Source organism: Trichomonas vaginalis, chromosome VI (genome assembly GCF_026262505.1).
Source record: "Trichomonas vaginalis G3 chromosome VI, whole genome shotgun sequence".
In the NCBI taxonomy this organism is placed as follows: Eukaryota; Parabasalia; order Trichomonadida; family Trichomonadidae; genus Trichomonas; species Trichomonas vaginalis.
The window spans coordinates 13,291,137-13,311,082 of record NC_067208.1 but is presented as its reverse complement, the minus strand read 5'-3'; the positions used below and the strand labels follow the sequence as shown (position 1 = coordinate 13,311,082).

Genomic DNA, 19,946 nt, shown 5'->3' with positions numbered 1-19,946 from the left:
GGACCATACGGAAGAACTACTGGTGGAGAAGAAACATTTTCTTTAGTTCCATCGAATCTATTTAAATGCATTGTTTCACCTTTCATCTGGTCATTAAAGTCTTTTGCGTGTTTTGCAAACTCATCGTCCTTTCCTAAAGCATTTTCTGACTCAGTCGCAACCAAATGGATGCTTTATTTATGAGCCCTATTTTATTTAATCTTAACTTCTTTGCAACCCAGCCTCCATCTTTCCTTTATTTGCATCTAATGTCTTCGAAACCCTTCCTCCACTCATTTTATTTACTGCGTCATAAGCCCAAGTGCTTTTGCTCCAAATGCTAATGCTTTTGTTCCCATTGCGCCTAAACTGTCCAAGCTACCATTTACACCATATTAAAATCATCTCTCTTCAATATTATCTCATAAAAGTTTCGTTACTGGAGAAAGTCAATGAAACATAAACATTCTCATGGACTTCGTCCTCGCCGCGTTGCGGCTTCATAAACTTCTTTCTTATCTCATCTATACGCTTCAAAATGTCTGAACAATTGCTAACATCTTCTACAACAGTTATTTCATCATGAATGACCTTTAAAAACAAGCTCATTTAATATGCTATTAAAATCATCTCAATAATGAGTCCATCCTTTCCATCTTTAGGTAGCACAACATCTTTCATTGAAGAAGGTTCGACAAGTCTTATGTTAAACTTACTGACAAAGTTTGTTATACTATAATGCTTCGGCGGCGAATACATGTAGTTTGAAAGACATAATATAGATTCTTCAGCAAATTCACTTATACTGGATTTTATAACAATGTTCTCACGAGACCAAATACCACCAATTGACAATCTTGTAAGCAATCCTGCTGAACCTTCTACTGTAAACGTCGATGTAACATTCACGAAGGTCATCTATTGACATCTTTGAGTCACTGAATTTAAATATTTTCTTAAAGCAATCGTCATTATCTAACCATGCAATAGCTTTGAAGTTTTCATTCGAATATACATCTGCTTCATTAAATGTAAAACCTGACTTCTTTGCAGAGACGACTTTAAAATCTATTGCATTGTTTCAAAATTATATTACTATGGTAACTTCTGAAGTAATGGATGTCCTTCCGCAGTCAGTTGTTCTCTCACTACCGTTTGAAGCTTTGTGTTAAAAACTTTCATGTCATCTCCTGTGTCTAGGTTCACATACACAGCAACAGGAAAATATCTTGCTTCTTTGTTTCATCATTATACCTCAAAACATTAAAGTTCTTCAATAATATTGTTCTTCCTGCTGGAATACTTCTAACTTGTCTTATTTCAATAGCTTTCTCACCTCCTACATACTCTACCCAGTGTCTTGGATATTCATAAGTATACTGACTTTCTTGAATTTTGGTTGGTTTTCATCATAACGTGTTCATAGTATATCTTATACTCTTGTCAGTTAGACTCGGTGCTATGTTCCTGAATATTCTGACTTGCATTTTAATGGAGATAAAATGAAGCATTTTATACATGATGTAGATGAAGACATGAATGAAACTACAGACAAACTTAACTCTCTCTTATTCTTCCTTTCAGCAAAGATTATGAGTTCTGTTCAAATGTGTGTATTTCTATTGTGAAGATGGGTTCAGGTAAGACATTCAACCTCATTCGTCATATACTCATAACAGAGCGTTTAGGAAACGACTCTTACTATGACCAAATCATTATATCAGCAACTTCAGACTCTATGATTCAACAGCGAAAAATTTATGTCAAAAGTTCAAGCCTCTGTCGTTAAAGTTCCAGACAGTGAACTCATTGAATTTCTTCAACGTTACATTCGACGTAAGAGAAATATTATGCTATGTAGAGTTCATACAGTCAGGATGCAAAAGACTTCAGAAGAGATGGAAAGAATTATTGACAAACACCACTTACGTCAATACTCAGGAGTTACGATATGAAACGACTGACAAACTACATTCTGTCAAAACTTTCAAAATACCCTTCAAAAAGTATCCTTCAAACACTCTGCTCGTTTGACGACTTCGCCGGAAAGGTTAGTGTCAAAAGCAGACTCACCATTAGCTAACATCATAACTAAAGTCAGACATTACCACTTAACTGTAGCAAACTTATGCAAACATGGCGTTTCCTTGCTTTAAACATAAAACGTCTCATAACTGACTTCGTTATCTTTCAAGGTTTCTCACGCTATGACATTGAACTCATTTGGAAACAGTCAGGTATAACATTACCTTTTGAAGAAATTTGGGAGCATATAAGTCTCTCATCTCTCCTCGTTCATACCTTGAGATTCATATCATGACTAATCCATTAAAGTCAAAAAACATTCCATGGGAACGACCAACATTGTTTAAAGTTAACCTTCAATTGACTGATGGTAAACAAATTCCATGCATCTCTGTCGCATTTCTTTGTTAATATTTTTGCTGTCATTCATATCATCCACTTCCCCATCCGTTAGCTTTTGAGGATATGTGTTAGAATAGCTTTGTTCTTAAATGAAGGCTTTTCACCTTTGAGAGCATAAACTCTATAACTTTCTGCATATTTATGTTTGAACCTCCTGAGCCATCATTGACATAAATTTTTATAGGCTTCCACCCTTTGTTCATATTCCTGCTTCTTCCCTTAGCTCTTTTGTTCAGTAGTTTCTACATCTTTATACACAGCTCCTGTCTCAGTGAATTCAACAATATTTTCATTCGTTAGCTTTACATTCAAACCCTTGTCGAGTATATTGTTCATTTCATACATATAAAAGGTTTTATTCTATATGAAATGAGAAGCAAATCCATCTTAGCTGGTGCCTTAATGTTCCAATTGAACAACATCAAATGTTGACTCACGAACGACAAACAATATTGTCATAAAGAACTATAGTTCAGAGTGTTTGAAAGAAAAAGAACCAGAACTTAAGTCGGAGGGCTCAAAGAGCCCATCTTGGAGCTTGGCGCCGTGAATTTGAAACTCAGCTTCAAAACGCTAACGCTACATCAGATGTTATTAGAGTATCCACACTGGACCAAATTCTTTAAGAAGCCAACGACAACCCTTACACACAAAATGTTCAAACAAATCCTTCAGATAACGTAGACCATTACTTTCTTCAGTTATACCAAACAATTTTACTCAAAGACGATAAGAAGCTTTTGACAAATCTTTATAAGCAAGAACCAAATAATTTCTAACAAAGGAGGACCTTGAAAATGTTATCTCACGAATAACAGCGGAAACAATGTGTCATTGACTATCTCGACCCTGAAATCGAATGCTGTGGTCAAACTCCACTATTCATGAAATAGGTAACATCCGCATCATTGAAACACCAGGAACTACAGGAGTTGAGTTTAAGTATAAATATTCGAACGAGTATACAAAACTATCTACTTACTATAAGCTTTGCTTGAAATATGTTTTAGTAAATTTAAAGCAGTCAGGAGGGCTCTTTGAGCCCATCTTGGCGCTTTGCGCCGTCAGTCAAAAAATTCAAGTTAGCAATTTGTAATATCTGTCCAAAAACTTCTCAACAGTATCGAACTCATCTCATAATGCCAAACCTAATCTTATTGACTTGTGCAGTTTCACTAACACAATATAGCGCTTTGCGCTCGGCGCCTTTGACGCCTTTTTCTGTTCTCTTGACTGGCATAACTAACTCATTTGTTTCATCAAACAGCAACAACACAAAGTTCATAGACCTAATACATAACATTCATACTTTATATTTTTAGCTCTGAGTTCTCTTGTAAGCTGTTGCATTTATATTTTCTAAAAAGTCAACTTCAACAGTCATTCGCACTGGTGCCTCAGTTCTACAGGCTCTCCTTGGAAAGTCAAACAGTCTGAATTGCATGTCTTTCAAATTATGAGGACTAATGCGAACCCATTTAACCTAAATGAGTTGCTATGACAGGAACGTTTGAAGAACATTGAATTGACTGCATAACGAAGGGATTTATATTCTACTGAACCTTTACTATAACTCTGAATACCTGTGAATTAGCTATTTTTGACTCAACGTAACAACAATTACCATAACATACGTATGGAACAGATTTCATCTCAATCGTTTTGTCAACACTTTTCAAAGGATAATGTCATATGGTATGCTCCCAGAAAAGTTGTACTCTATGACTCATTCTTGGTATCTTGAACTCTTTCTTGCTACTGAACTTCAAATGTTCCCTCAGAGAGAGTTCACATCTATGTTGTCAATATTTCTTCATTTATGAGAGTATCTATGACTCCAGCAATTTATCTATTCTATATCTGCTCTGTTAGGAAATGTTATAAAACTTCTTTGTCATCTATTTAATCTCTATGAAATCTGTTCATCTGTTTGACAAAAGTTGCGATAGTATGAAGTCAACAACTCTGAAAGCAAGCGCTTCATTCTGAAGACCTAAGTTTTTTTGTAGCTTACGTCCCGTATTCGTTTGGGTCTGTACTTTGCAAATAGACAACATTTTATTCTCATTAAAATATGATATTGCTGCATAGCGTATAAACAAATGAAGCAAGAAGAGCACATGAACTAGTAAACGAAAAACTCAAACTTTAACTCATTGAAGGCAATGATTTAGTCATTGACGTGGAAAAACTAAAAAGTCATTGATTTCGATACTTTTAAAACACTTATGACCCATTCATTACAACAAGCAAGGTTCCCATCATAAATGATGGAACGGTTGCAATATATAAATTCTACAGTAGATGCCATCATTAGTGAAAGTATTAAATGTTCTCATTGAATTGTTAAAGAGCTTTCGATTTGACGACAACATTAATGCCTAAAGAATTTAGTCATGAATGAGAAACAAATTCTCGGCGTTGCTGGGTAGCAGTAATGATGTACACCTATGACATTAGATATTATAACGAACATAAAGATGAACTGAAAAGGAGAGAGGGTGACACCGGACCTCAAGGACCACAAGGAATACAAGAATAAAAGGAACAAAGGAATACAAGGACCTCAAGGCGAAAACGGTTTGGATGGAAAGGATTGGAAAGGATGTGAAAACTGCTAAATCATGGATATGGGACCTTATAATCTGGTTTAAACTAGCTGCTTCATAAATGGATTCTTCAAACCAATTCGGAAAGATATGGCGGTACTTGGTGAAGAAGTTTTAAATGACGTTAAAAATGCTGTTTGAACTTCATTTCAAATGGTTCGGATACTATTAAACTTTATCTGGTTGGATGCAAGAACAAGGAGTCAAATAGATACTGTAAGACGTATACAAACAATGCACGTACGGATTGGATACTTTACGACAAGCACAAAATACACTAAAGAAGCAAATGAATATTCTTGGCTCAGTATCAGACATGCATGAAGATTGGCTTAAAGGTATGACAATCTTTTAAAAAATCACAGTCAGTCTATGCGTGACTACAAGAAAGTATAGATTTTTTACATAGTCTATGGACGTACATGATGGAAGCATAAGGAACTTACTTAATGCTAAACAATAACTTACAGGAACTATTAAAGCATTTTATAAAGTCCTTTGTAAAACCCGGTGCTCTAACATTTAGGTCTTTGAGAGCAAGAGCATTGAAGTCAAGAGATGCAGAAACTCCAACAGAACCTACAGAAGGAACTGAAACAACAGAAACTCCAAAAGAACCACCAAAACCAACAGCTAATGAAATATTGGTTCGAATAATTTTCCAAGTACTCTGTTCTCATTGCATAATTCAAGAAATACTTAAGAAAGCAGACTTGACTTTAGGAGATATGAAAGTTCTGTATTCTTTCGTTCCAGTTTCAAATAGCAGAACTTTTGAGACAGATATGTTTAATGTTGACAACATCTCTGATTTCACAAGATATGATGACGACAATGACCCCGAACATGGTGAAGAAGAAGTTTTTCAAACATCCTTAAGACAGGAAAGGTTTTAACTCAAAGTCTCATTATTGACACCAAAGATTGGCGAAGTGGACGTTCTTCAAGAGCTGAAGAAAAATACTTCTTCCGGGAGGTGGTGGTAGGCAGACTTGAAATAAAATGAGATAAGAAGAGAAATAGCCGAAAAGCAGATAAAGACATAAACACAATATCTCCGATATAAATGAAATTCAAGCTACATTAAATAGTAAAGCGGACAAAACATACTTGACGCAATGAACAAAGTTTGAAATCTCATAACACAACAATCTCCGATATAAAATGAACTCAAGCTATCATTAAATAGTAAACGGACAAGAACCATGTTCGACTACAAGTGTACAATTTTAAGGCAGAGATTATCCGAGGCCTCTCATCAAATGAGGGACCTCGGATAATCTCTACCTTAAGTAGTCAAATAACTTTTCTCACTATTTAGGAACAAAAGAACAAGAGTTGGAGTACTTTAAGGCAAGATTCTTCCGAAATCTCTCATCGAATGAGAGACTTCGGAAGGACCTTGCCAAATCCTTGAACGCCAATATCCTTGGAACTGAGCTAGAACCAGGGAGAAGTAGCATACTATAGAGCACGATGGTAATCTCGGAAATGCTTATATCGCCCCAAGCACAATATTTAAGAAGTCTAACTCATATATACAAGAAGTCAGGCTGAATAGATATTGTGCATATGGTTTGCAGAACTCTCATGATATTTCAAATTCATGTTATCCCAAAAAAGGTGACACTTTGGGTGTATCGTCCATCCCAGGGATGCAAAAATCACATCACCTTGGATCTATATTATGAGGTATACATCATAACTATATACCTCATAAGGAACAATTCCCTCTTGATAGCTGGGAAACTTTCTCTGAATAACTTATCATTTGGAGAAAGTTTCCCAGCTATCTATTAGAAACTAAAGGCTGTGAGGCACTAATATATAATCAATGCCTCATAGCCTTTAGTTTCTTATTAAAAACGAGAAAACTTGTTCGAAATGATAAACAATTTCGAACAAGTTTTCTCGTTTTAAGGAGGGAATTGTTCCTTATGAGGTATACATCATAGCTATATACCTCATAAGGAACAATTCCCTCTTGATATCCTGGATATTTTTGAATATATTTTTTTAATTAAAGTTCTCAAAAGTATTATCAAAAGTGATTTTTTTAAAAATATCTCCAATTAATTAACTAATTAAAAGTATTATATTTTTAAAATTAAATAGTTTTTCAATTTTTTTGAAGGAATTGAGATACTTCCCACGACAATAAAATTGAGAGGTTTACATTATGACTGATCTTAGCATGCAACAATATCTCTTACATTTTCTATACCCACATCACTATTCATTGCTATTCCTATCTTTTTCATTTTTGTTTGTTTCGCATAATTTCTCAAAAAACATGATAACTTGATATTTGTAAATATCATACTTTATAACGTAAATAAGAACTTGACCTATTAAGAAAAGCAGTAATGAAAAGAAAATCTGAAATTCATAAAAATTACAAGTTTCTGATGACAATTAGCGTAATTAAACCAGGTACAAGATTATATAATTGTATTTTCTATCCAATTATCCATATAATATCTTATCCAGAAAAAATAACTTGATCAATACCAAATGATTTTTTAACTAGTAAATAAAGGTCAGGTATGTGGGGCCTCCAGGCACTTCGTGCCCTCTAGCCCTGAAGATGTTTAGTATAACTTTGTCCGGACAAGTAAGGGTCTATCGTCGCTACAGGAAAAGTTACAGGCGTTCCAAGGAAGTATACTTTGAGAAGCCTTCTTCTGGGTCGAAAACATTATATAATGTGTCGCTTTTCACAAATTATATATGTTTTCATGTCTTGTCACTTTTCTGTCACTTTTCAGGAAAAAACATTTTTATTATTATATATAAATGAATTTTACAAAACCACCGTTACCCTTCTTTGGAAATAAGAGTAGATGTAAAGATATTCTATTGAGAGAACTTAAGAAACTACCGAATGGTCTAACATTTGTAGATTTGTTCGGTGGAAGTTTCTATATATCCCATTTGTGCCATACAATATTCCCAGACTCAAAGATTATATGCAATGACTTCGACAACTATATGGACCGTCTCAAACATATACCAGACACAAACAATATATTGAAAGAGTTAAAAGAAAAGATACCTATAGGTAAGATGGAACGTATACCATTAGATAAGAAAAATATTGTGAGAGAGGTTTTGAAAAAAGCAGAATATATAGACTGGGATAGTATATCTGCTAGACTATTATATAGTGGTGCTATAAGAGTTCATGACATTGAAACACTTATGTCAAAAGTTTTATATCTTAACTATACAAATGTTTTCAAAGAGGACATAGAAAAATATATTGAGGGTATAGAGTTTGTGAGATGTCGTTGGACAGAGTTGTATGAAAAATATAAAGACAAGGAAAATGTTTTCTTTATAGTGGACCCGCCGTTCTATAACACATGGGATTTTCAATACCAAGTAGACTGGACTTTGAGAGACTCTTTAGAAACTTTAGACGTTTTACATAACCATCCATGCTTTTACTTTACATCCGATAAAAGTGGTTTGGAAACCGTTATGAGATGGTTAGAGGACATACATGACTATGAGTTTAGATATGACAAGATAGAGTATGAGAGAGGTCCCATAAACCGGAGAAAGTGTCATAACAAAGAAATTTTACTAGTAAGTAAATGTGGTTTGAAATAGGACTACTTGTTTTAGGTTTTTTCCATTGTGTCATTTATTTATTTGACGTGGCAGAAAGATATAGAGAATATGAAGATGAACCAATGCCTGCAAATGTTCAGCATATGTACTCGTAAGAGATATTTTTATCTAATATTAAATGGACGCACAGAACTTAGCGAATGCACAGCAACCTGGACAACCAAACCCAGAGAATATTCCAAATGAAGTTAGAATACAAATTGCAATGGCAAACTATGGTCAAGTGCCAACAGATGTACAAATGCAAACTGCCATGTCAAATGACGCTGCGTTAGGTTTGCCACCATGGTATGCAAATATGAGATGGAAAGAGTTTTATACAAACCCTGAAGTGGGATATAAACAACTTTATGCAGATGACGCGAACACAGGAGTTGACCCAGAATATGTTTTCTACCAGAGGAGAAACAGAATGTATGAGCTCCAGTTAAAGAATGCTATGGAACTCAACAGGAAACGCAAAAGACTAGGCGGACATTAGATTTTTACATATAGTAAAATGGGTTTCTTCAGTAGTATTGGAAACTTCTTCAGAAGAGTTGGAAGAGGTATATGGAATGGAATAAAAACCGTAGGAAGAGGAATTTGGAACGGAGTCAAAAATATTGGTAAAAGAGTAGGTCAGTTTGTTGGTATTATACCTAAAGACCCTGAACCAGAAGAACAAGCTCCTGTTATACAACAGCCTGAACCTGCACCACAGTCTAGTTGGCAACCAAATCCAACACCTCAACCGTATTAAAAAATTATATTTTTACCGTTCGATAGTAGTTGTATATGAAACTAAGTTCTAAGTAAAACGCATGGTATAATGGAACTATTCTCTTTCTTCCATCTGTTGTAAACCATACTTGAAAGTCTGAAATACTTCCACTTGGTGGTTCATATAGCTTTGTAGGTTTTTCGTAAAAGTCATTTGCCAAGCATAAAAAAGAGTTTTGTGCGCCAGAAAATGAAGCATGAACTATAATAGCATCTGAGTCGAAAACATTTTCATATGTTCCATTAGGGTTTTCGACTTCATAAAAGTCCGGGTGTACTGGATATTCTGCAGGCTGATTTAACATCCTCATAAATCTATACCATGCCAAGTTGTTATATTTTGTAGAAATATAAACGTTTTCTCCAAGGTCTTCTATTTTATTGATTTTAACAGTTGCATTTTTCCTGTCATATATAATATCGAGATGGTATTCTCCTTCGTCAATGTTATACTGGTTTGCATATTCGATATAGATGTCGTTTATTTTTTCTTGAAAAGCTTGAAGAGTTGTTTCTAAGTTTACAAGCAAATTCACTTGTAAAAGTTAGTTAGTATACAATAGTTGGGTATGGTGGCACTGCGTTCCACTTTACCCAATACTTGTGAATTTGACACTTTACAAAACCGTTAACGTATATTTTACAACATGAACGCAAAAACTAATTTAACCTTAAATATTTACAAAGCCGCCAACCACTTCACTAACGAACTCACTAATGTAAAAATAAACGTTCTCACTATCGTTCTCACTAACGACTTCACTAATGTTCTCATAAATTTTCCTCAATATCTTCATCATCAGTGTTAACCCTATTGTAGTCATACTTGAAGCCATAAACTTTCTCTAACTTCTTAACGTACAATTTACATAACTTACCTTCGTCATCATATGGTTTAATGATATAACTATTTCTATCTTTATAAACAGTCAATGAAAAGTCAACTGGTCTCGGATGTATTTGAAAGAACATGTTATGCTCAGGAAGGAAGAATAAATGTTTAAATGTATGTTTGTTATATGTTTTGATTTGTATGAGTTGCTTTTGTTCTGTCATTACATCCAAATAAAATAAAAATAAAATAAAAAATAAACTTAAAAATTAATGATATCACCACCCGCACACGTATGAAAACATAGCACAAAAATAAATTTAGGGTAGAAGGTTAGATCTAACCCGATATCTAACCTCTTTTCTAACCTGTTGAATTCATTGCTTTATAACTCTCTTCCTTGGTTTCTTTTTAGTTGCTTTCTTCACGTCTGTCTCCAACTTGACTGTCTTTCTTCTTCGTCCGTAATGATACCAGTTACTTCCACCAGTCAATGGGTCAAATGGTCTTTCGTAAGGATTTCCATACATTCCATAGGGACCATACGGAAGAACTACTGGTGGAGAAGAAACATTTTCTTTAGTTCCATCGAATCTATTTAAATGCATTGTTTCACCTTTCATCTGGTCATTAAAGTCTTTTGCGTGTTTTGCAAACTCATCGTCCTTTCCTAAAGCATTTTCTGACTCAGTCGCAACCAAATTGGATGCTTTATTTATGAGCCCTATTTTATTTAATCTTAACTTCTTTGCAACCCAGCCTCCAATCTTTCCTTTATTTGCATCTAATGTCTTCGAAACCCTTCCTCCACTCATTTTATTTACTGCGTCATAAGCCCCAAGTGCTTTTGCTCCAAATGCTAATGCTTTTGTTCCCATTGCGCCTAAAGCTGTCCAAGCTACCATTTACACCATATTAAAATCATCTCTCTTCAATATTATCTCATAAAAGTTCTCGTTACTGGAGAAAGTCAATGAAACATAAACATTCTCATGGACTTCGTCCTCAGCGTTGCGGCTTCATAAACTTCTTTCTTATCTCATCTATACGCTTCAAAATGTCTGAACAATTGCTAACATCTTCTACAACAGTTATTTCATCATGAATGACCTTTAAAAACAAGCTCATTTAATATGCTATTAAAATCATCTCAATAATGAGTCCATCCTTTCCATCTTTAGGTAGCACAACATCTTTCATTGAAGAAGGTTCGACAAGTCTTATGTTAAACTTACTGACAAAGTTTGTTATACTATAATGCTTCGGCGGCGAATACATGTAGTTTGAAAGACATAATATAGATTCTTCAGCAAATTCACTTATACTGGATTTTATAACAATGTTCTCACGAGACCAAATACCACCAATTGACAATCTTGTAAGCAATCCTGCTGAACCTTCTACTGTAAACGTCGATGGTAACATTCCACGAAGGTCATCTATTGACATCTTTGAGTCACTGAATTTAAATATTTTCTTAAAGCAATCGTCATTATCTAACCATGCAATAGCTTTGAAGTTTTCATTCGAATATACATCTGCTTCATTAAATGTAAAACCTGACTTCTTTGCAGAGACGACTTTAAAATCTATTGCATTTGTTTCAAAATTATATACTATGGTAACTTCTGAAGGTAATGGATGTCCTTCCGCAGTCAGTTGTTCTCTCACTACCGTTTGAAGCTTTGTGTTAAAAACTTTCATGTCATCTCCTGTGTCTAGGTTCACATACACAGCAACAGGAAAACTATCTTGCTTCTTTGTTTCATCATTATACCTCAAAACATTAAAGTTCTTCAATAATATTGTTCTTCCTGCTGGAATACTTCTAACTTGTCTTATTTCAATAGCTTTCTCACCTCCTACATACTCTACCCAGTGTCTTGGATATTCATAAGTATACTGACTTTCTTGAATTTTGGTAGGTTTCATCATAACGTGTTCATAGTATATCTTTATACTCTTGTCAGTTAGACTCGGTGCTATGTTCTGAATATTTCTGACTTGCATTTTTAATGAAGATAAAATGAAGCATTTAATACATGACGTAGATGAAGACATGAATGAAAGCAGTGAAAAGCTCAACAGTTCTCTCATTCTTCCTTTCAGTAAGGACTATGAGTTCTGTTCAAATGGTGTGTATTTCTATTGTGGAAAGATGGGTTCAGGTAAGACATTCAACCTCATTCGTCATATACTCATAACAGAGCGTTTAGGAAACGACTCTTACTATGACCAAATCATTATATCAGCAACTTCAGACTCTATGGATTCAACAGCGAAAACATTTATGTCAAAAGTTCAAGCCTCTGTCGTTAAAGTTCCAGACAGTGAACTCATTGAATTTCTTCAACGTTACATTCGACGTAAGAGAAATATTATGCTATTGTAGAGTTCATACAGTCAGGAATGCAAAAGACTTCAGAAGAGATGGAAAGAATTATTGACAAACACCACTTACGTCAATACTCAGGAGTTTACGATATGAAACGACTGACAAACTACATTCTATCAAAACTTTCAAAATACCCCTTCAAAAAGTATCCTTCAAACACTCTGCTCGTTTGTGACGACTTCGCCGGAAAAGGTTTAGTGTCAAAAGCAGACTCACCATTAGCTAACATCATAACTAAAGTCAGACATTACCACTTAACTGTAGCAATACTTATGCAAACATGGCGTTTCCTTGCTTTAAACATAAAACGTCTCATAACTGACTTCGTTATCTTTCAAGGTTTCTCACGCTATGACATTGAACTCATTTGGAAACAGTCAGGTATAACATTACCTTTTGAAGAAATTTGGGAAGCATATAAGTCTCTCATCTCTCCTCGTTCATACCTTGAGATTCATATCATGACTAATACCATTAAAGTCAAAAACATTCCATGGGAACGACCAACATTGTTTTAAAGTTTAACCTTCAATTGACTGATGGTAAACAAATTCCATGCATCTCTGTCGCCATTTCTGTTAATATTTTTGCTGTCATTCATATCATCCACTTCCCCATCCGTTAGCTTTTGAGGATATGTGTTAGAATAGCTGTTCTTAAATGAAGGCTTTTCACCTTTGAGAGCATAAACTCTATAACTTTCTGCATACTTTATGTTTGAACCTCCTGAGCCATCATTGACATAAATTTTTATAGGCTTCCACCCTTTGTTCATATTCCTGCTTCTTCCCTTAGCTCTTTTGTTCAGTAGTTCTACATCTTTATACACAGCTCCTGTCTCAGTGAATTCAACAATATTTTCATTCGTTAGCTTTACATTCAAACCCTTGTCGAGTATATTGTTCATTTCATACATATAAAAGGTTTTTATTCTATATGAAATGAGAAGCAAATCCATCTTAGCTGGTGCCGTTAATGTTCCAATTGAACCAACATCAAATGTTGACTCACGAACGACAAACAATATTGTCATAAAGAACTATAGTTCAGAGTGTTTGAAAGAAAAAGAACCAGAACTTAAGTCGGGAGGGCTCAAAGAGCCCATCTTGGCGCATGGCGCCGTGAATTTAAACTCAGCTTCAAACGCTAACGCTACATCAGATGTTAAGTTAGAGTATCCACCACTGGACCAAATTCTTTCAAGAGAAGCCAACGACAACCCTTACACAAATGTTCAAACAAATCCTTCAGATAACGTAGACCATTACCTTCTTCAGTTATACCAAACAATTTTACTCAAAGACGATAAGAAGCTTTTGACAAATCTTATAAGCAAGAACCAAATAATTCTAACAAAGGAGGACCTTGAAAATGTTATCTCACGAATAACAGGGAAACAATGTGTCATTGACTATCTCGACCCTGAAATCGAATGCTGTGGTCAAACTCCACTATTCATGAAAATAGGTAACATCCGCATCATTGAAACACCAGGAACTACAGGAGTTGAGTTTAAGTATAAATATTCGAACGAGTATACAAAACTATCTACTTACTATAAGCTTTGCTTGAAATATGTTTTAGTAAATTAAAGCAGTCAGGAGGGCTCTTTGAGCCCATCTTGGCGCTTTGCGCCGTCAGTCAAAAAAATTCAAGTTAGCAATTTGTAATATCTGTCCAAAACTTCTTCAACAGTATCGAACTCATCTTCATAATGCAAACCTAATCTTATTGACTTGGTGCAGTTTTCACTAACACAATATAGCGCTTTGCGCTCGGCGCCTTTGACGCCTTTTTCTGTTCTCTTGACTGGCATAACTAACTCATTTGTTTCATCAAACAGCAACAACCAAAGTTCATGACCTAATACATAACATTCATACTTTATATTTTTAGCTCTGAGTTCTCTTGTAAGCTGTTGCATTTAATATTTTCTAAAAAGTCAACTTCAACAGTCATTCGCACTGGTGCCTTCAGTTCTACAGGCTCTCCTTGAAAGTCAACAAGTCTGAATTGCATGTCTTTCAAATTATGAGGACTAATGCGAACCCATTTACCTAAATGAGTTGCTATGACAGGAACGTTTGGAATGAACATTGAATTGACTGCATAACAGAAGGATTTATATTCTACTGAACCTTTACTATTAACTCCTGAAATACCTGTGACATTAGCTATTTTTGACTCAACGTACAAACAATTACCATAACATACGTATGGAACAGATTTCATCTCAATCGTTTTGTCAACACTTTTCAAAGGAAATGTCATATGGTATGCTCCCAGAAGAAGTTGTACTCTATGACTCATTCTTGGTATCTTGAACTCTTTCTTGCTACTGAACTTCAATGTTCCCTCAGAAGAGAGTTCGACATCTATGTTGTCAATAGTTTCTTCATTTATGAGAGTATCTATGACTCCAGCAATTTTATCTATTCTGTACTCGGCTCTGTTAGGAAATGTTACAACACTTCTTTTGTCATCTATTTCAAACTCCATGAAATCTGTTTCATCTGTTATGACAAAAGTTGCGATAGTATTGAAGTCAACAACTCTGAAAGCAAGCGCTTCATTCTGAAGACCTAAGTTTGTTTGTAGCTTTACTGTCCCGTATTCGTTTGGGTCTGTACTTTGCAAATAGAACAACATTTTATTCTCATTAAAATATGACTATTGCTGCATATGCGTATGAAACAAATGAAGCAAGAAGAGCACATGAACTAGTAAACGAAAACTCAACTTTAACCATTGAAGGCAATGATTTAGTCATTGACGATGGAAAAACTAAAAAAGTCATTGATTTCGATACTTTTAACACTTATGACCCATTCATTACAACAAGCAAGGTTCCCATCATAAATGATGGAACGGTGCAATATATAAATTCTACAGTAGATGCCTCATTAGTGAAAGTATTAAATGTTCTCATTGAATTGTTAAAGAGCTTTCGATTTGACGACAACATTAAATGCCTAAAGAATTTAGTCATGAATGAGAAACAAATTCTCGGCGTTGCTGGTAGCAGTAATGATGTACACCTTATGACATTAGAATATTATAACGAACATAAAGATGAACTGAAAGGAGAGAAGGGTGACACCGGACCTCAAGGACCACAAGGAATACAAGGAATACAAGGAATACAAGGAATACAAGGACCTCAAGGCGAAAACGGTTTGGATGGAAAGGATGGAAAGGATGGAAAAACTGCTAAATCATGGATATGGGACCTTATAAATACTGGTTTAACAGCTGCTTCATATGGAGTTCTTCAATACCAAATCGGAAAGATATGGGCGGTACTTGGTGAAGAAGTTTTAAATGACGTTAAAAATGCTTTGAACTTCATTTCAAATGGTTCGGATACTATTAAAACTTTATCTGGTTGGATGCAAGAAACAAGGAGTCAAATAGATACTGTAAGACGTATAGCAAACAATGCACGTACGGGATTGGATACTTTACGACAAGCACAAAATACACTAAAGGAAGCAAATGATATTCTTGGCTCAGTATCAGACATGCATGAAGATTGGCTTAAAGGTATTGACAAATCTTTAAAAAATCACAGTCAGTCTATTGCTGACTACAAGAAAAGTATAGATTTTTTACATAGTGCTATGGACGTACATGATGGAAGCATAAGGAACTTACTTAATGCTAACAATAACTTACCAGGAACTATTAAAGCATTTATAAAGTCCTTTGTAAAACCCGGTGCTCTAACATTTAGGTCTTTGAGAGCAAGAGCATTGAAGTCAAGAGATGCAGAAACTCCAACAGAACCTACAGAAGGAACTGAAACAACAGAAACTCCAAAAGAACCACCAAAACCAACAGCTAATGAAATATTGTTCGAATATTTTCCAAGGTACTCTGTTCTCATTGCATACATTCAAGAAATACTTAAGAAAGCAGACTTGACTTTAGGAGATGATGAAAGTTCTGTATATCTTTCGTTCCAGTTTCAAATAGCAGAACTTTTGAGACAGATATGCTTAATGTATGACAACATCTCTGATTTCACAAGATATGATGACGACCATGACCCCGAACATGGTGAAGAAGAAGTTTTACAAACATCCATTAAGACAGGAAAGGTTTTAACTCAAAGTCTCATTATTGACACCAAAGATGGCGAAGTGGACGTTCTTCAAGAGCTGAAGAAAAATACTTCTTCGGGAGGTGGTGGTAGGCATGAACTTGAAATAAATGAGATAGAAGAGAAATTAGCCGAAAAAGCAGATAAAGAACATAAACACAATATCTCCGATATAAATGAACTTCAAGCTACATTAAATAGTAAAGCGGACAAAAATGAACTTGACGCAATGAACAAAGTTTTGAAATCTCATAAACACAACATCTCCGATATAAATGAACTTCAAGCTACATTAAATAGTAAAGCGGACAAGAACCATGTTCATTATATAACTTCAGACGAACAGATTATAACGGACTACCATGGATATTTAACACGAAGTGATGAAGCGAAGACAAAAAATGTTAATGAAAGAAGATATAAATACATTCGTGCTAAAGGTTATGACATAAGCTGTACTGTACAGTATGATGTAGCTAAAGCACCAGAAGCATTTGGTTATACCGGTGAAATTTATGCCTCTACTTTCAATGTTAACGGTGTATTAGTTGAACCAAGATTTATGTTAAGAGTTAAGGCAAAAATAACGTTTGAAGATGCTATTAAAAGTAAAGCTGACAAAGTTGAACTCGAAGCAACGAACAAAGTTTTGAAATCTCATAAACACAACATCTCCGATATAAATGAACTTCAAGCTACATTAGACAGTAAAGCTGACAAGAACCATACACATAAATCCTTCACTACTGTTAGAGCAGACGACATAATATTGAACTTTGACCTTGGTTCAAGTGCACCATTAGAAAATCCAAGTACAAGCGTAAAAGATACTCTTAACAGTTTAGATAAGAGTTGCAGGAACATTGAAAGTCATGCCAGAAACTTTGAAGCACATGAACTACCAACAATGTTAGATAAGAAAGCAGACAAAACTTATGTGGATGCAGAACTAACAAAGAAATTTTCGAAACCAGATACAATGACATTTACAACAGAAATTATAAATGGTGAACCAGCAACTCCATTTGAATTTGTTAGAGGTCTTCAACCAGATACTTTTGAATTTTTCTTGGATAATTCTATTGAACTAACATTACATTATAAAAGTGGAACAAATGCAACATTTCATCCGGGAGATACATTCCAAATGGTATTTAATGACATAAGTTCTTTAGAATATGTTTATAGAGTTATGAGCATATATGATTTAATATATCCTATAGGAGCTGTTTATACGTCTATGAATCCAATAAATCCAAACACTTTATTTGGTGGTAGATGGTATGAAATAGTTGACAGTTTTCCATTCTACACTAATACTCAGTCAATGAAGATGGGAGGTTCAAAGAAAATAGGTATTGAAAACCTTCCTTCACATATGCATAGGTTCAGTGGAAGAACATCTGTGGAAGGAAACCATTCACATTCAATAACAAAAAGAGGTTATACAAATCTTGCAGCGGGTTCGGATAGACAGGGAATGCATAGATATGATATCACAACTGACCCCAAAGATGTTAGCACAGGTATTTTCTGTGGAACTGCAGGAAATCATACACATGTTGTAGCTGGTATTACAGACCCAGCAGGTAATGGAAAAGATTATATGCCTCCTTATATAACAATGCACGCTTGGATACGAGTTGGTTAAAATCTTTAACTTTACATAAATGAGCTTGAAAGAAGTATTCGAACAACATCCATGGAGGTCATTTAAGAAATTCAATGAAGCTGCAAAGAGTTGGGGATTTACTAACAGAGCTGAAGTGAAAAGGTTCTTTGACAAAAATGTTGTACATCAAACAAAAATAAACCCTTACGACTACTTTTTACCAATTTACTCCAACACTCCTGACGCATACCAATTTGACACTCTCATTCAAAGCAGAAAAGGAGGACATAAACCATTCCTCATCTTCATAAATGTTAACACTCGTAAAGCATATGCATATCCAATGAAAAATAAAGGAACTCGTGAAGTGTTAAGAGTTTTACAAAAGTTTGTAGCAGAACATAACCCAAGTACTTTAACATCAGACCAAGACAGTGCATACCTCAGCAATGAAATCACAGAATTTCTCATTAAGCATAACATAACTCACTACACTACTGAAGACCATAACCATAACATACTCGGCATCATAAACCGCTTCATAAGAACGCTCAGAGATTTAAATCAAGAGCGAGACTTTACCGAAGAAACAATGAAACATTTTCTCGAAGTATATAATTCCTCAACACATTCTACAACAGGACATACACCAAATTCAATGACACAACAACAAGAAGAAAAGTATATACAAAAGAAACGAAGCCAAACACAAAATATCAGAAATTCAACACAATTTACCCTCATTCCTGGTACAAAAGTTCGTGTAGTTCTTGACGACAAACCGTTGACAAAGAAACGTTTAAGGTTAAGTAGAAACTATTATATCGTAGACTCTACACAAGGTAATGGATATCTTATAAAAGCTGCTGACGACTCCATAGCATTTTACCCTCGACATAAGTTAGTTGAAAGTAGTAATGGCAAACTTGCTGAAACCATTGACGAAGCAAAGCGAGGAGTGGTTATTGAAATACTTGGCTACAACATAAACGATGACACTTATAAAGTAAGATATGAAGGAGGTGTTGAAGATGTTATACCATCTAAGAACTTGAGAGAGTCAAAGCCAACACATCTGGGACCATTAGAGCGGGAGTACTGGAAAGACAAAAATATGCCAGAAAGAATAAGAAAATTCTTCTAAACTTTTTCATTAGATGTAAATCAGACATGAATGAGAACAGTCATGATATCATTAATGGTACCATTTATTTACACCAAAAAATAATGTTTATGTTAGAATGTTAGATCTAACACGTTTTCTAACCACTTTTCTAACATGGTCTAAAACTCTCGAAAATCATGAATTTTTGACATTTCCTTATGAAAGAAAAATAACGCTAATTTTTTTCTAAGAAAAATTTTTATCTTGTATGTAAAGATATGATTTCAACAATCGGCACAACAACAATTCAAACTACAGCACCAAACTCGTTAGTCATGAATCCAACATCTATGTTAGTAGAGATGAAAAGCTTCATTCCTTCTTCATATACTTTCGAAACAAAAATCCAGAAGATAAAGCAAGAACTTTTAACAAGTAATTTAGACTGTAGTGCGAAAGATGAAACAAATGAACAGTATCTTTATGA

The 19,946-nt window shown here is 34.8% G+C and overlaps 9 protein-coding genes and 2 pseudogenes across 11 annotated transcripts, besides 3 other annotated features; 8 read left to right on the top strand and 3 right to left on the bottom strand.

Annotated features, from left to right (window-relative positions):
• Positions 1 to 6,119: part of a mobile genetic element that runs on past the window's edge.
• A 582-nt stretch (positions 6,120 to 6,701) lies between these two features.
• Positions 6,702 to 7,000: a mobile genetic element.
• Positions 7,001 to 8,769: 1,769 nt separating this feature from the next.
• TVAGG3_0858260 (uncharacterized protein) lies at positions 8,770 to 9,132 on the top strand (the record flags this gene model as incomplete). Its single annotated transcript, XM_051249622.1, has 1 exon — positions 8,770 to 9,132. One exon carries the CDS (start codon positions 8,770 to 8,772, stop codon positions 9,130 to 9,132), a length of 363 nt encoding a protein of 120 aa, XP_051085097.1.
• An 18-nt stretch (positions 9,133 to 9,150) lies between these two features.
• Positions 9,151 to 9,393, top strand: TVAGG3_0858250 (serine threonine-protein phosphatase family; the record flags this gene model as incomplete). Its single annotated transcript, XM_051249621.1, has 1 exon — positions 9,151 to 9,393. One exon carries the CDS (start codon positions 9,151 to 9,153, stop codon positions 9,391 to 9,393), a length of 243 nt encoding a protein of 80 aa, XP_051085096.1.
• A 567-nt stretch (positions 9,394 to 9,960) lies between these two features.
• Positions 9,961 to 19,946: part of a mobile genetic element that runs on past the window's edge.
• TVAGG3_0858240 (protein of unknown function, DUF4107 family) lies at positions 10,623 to 11,150 on the bottom strand (the record flags this gene model as incomplete). The annotated part of the gene is made up of 1 exon (XM_051249620.1): positions 10,623 to 11,150. The coding sequence occupies one exon, from the start codon at positions 11,148 to 11,150 to the stop codon at positions 10,623 to 10,625; it is 528 nt and encodes a 175-aa protein (XP_051085095.1).
• On the bottom strand, positions 11,374 to 11,949 carry TVAGG3_0858230 (uncharacterized protein; the record flags this gene model as incomplete). Its single annotated transcript, XM_051249619.1, has 1 exon — positions 11,374 to 11,949. The coding sequence occupies one exon, from the start codon at positions 11,947 to 11,949 to the stop codon at positions 11,374 to 11,376; it is 576 nt and encodes a 191-aa protein (XP_051085094.1).
• On the top strand, positions 11,982 to 12,142 carry TVAGG3_0858220 (annotated as a pseudogene). Its single transcript has one exon. A coding segment is annotated over exon 1 (161 nt).
• Positions 12,305 to 12,925, top strand: TVAGG3_0858210 (annotated as a pseudogene). Its single transcript has one exon. A coding segment is annotated over exon 1 (621 nt).
• TVAGG3_0858200 (uncharacterized protein) lies at positions 13,582 to 14,232 on the top strand (the record flags this gene model as incomplete). Its single annotated transcript, XM_051249618.1, has 1 exon — positions 13,582 to 14,232. The coding sequence occupies one exon, from the start codon at positions 13,582 to 13,584 to the stop codon at positions 14,230 to 14,232; it is 651 nt and encodes a 216-aa protein (XP_051085093.1).
• Positions 14,525 to 15,289, bottom strand: TVAGG3_0858190 (uncharacterized protein; the record flags this gene model as incomplete). The annotated part of the gene is made up of 1 exon (XM_051249617.1): positions 14,525 to 15,289. One exon carries the CDS (start codon positions 15,287 to 15,289, stop codon positions 14,525 to 14,527), a length of 765 nt encoding a protein of 254 aa, XP_051085092.1.
• Positions 15,307 to 16,570, top strand: TVAGG3_0858180 (organellar and viral DNA polymerase type B; the record flags this gene model as incomplete). Its single annotated transcript, XM_051249616.1, has 1 exon — positions 15,307 to 16,570. A coding segment is annotated over one exon (1,264 nt), but the record flags the coding sequence as incomplete, so codon positions are not given.
• On the top strand, positions 16,642 to 17,515 carry TVAGG3_0858170 (keratin-associated protein family; the record flags this gene model as incomplete). The annotated part of the gene is made up of 1 exon (XM_051249615.1): positions 16,642 to 17,515. A coding segment is annotated over one exon (874 nt), but the record flags the coding sequence as incomplete, so codon positions are not given.
• Positions 18,413 to 19,016, top strand: TVAGG3_0858160 (integrase core domain containing protein family; the record flags this gene model as incomplete). Its single annotated transcript, XM_051249614.1, has 1 exon — positions 18,413 to 19,016. A coding segment is annotated over one exon (604 nt), but the record flags the coding sequence as incomplete, so codon positions are not given.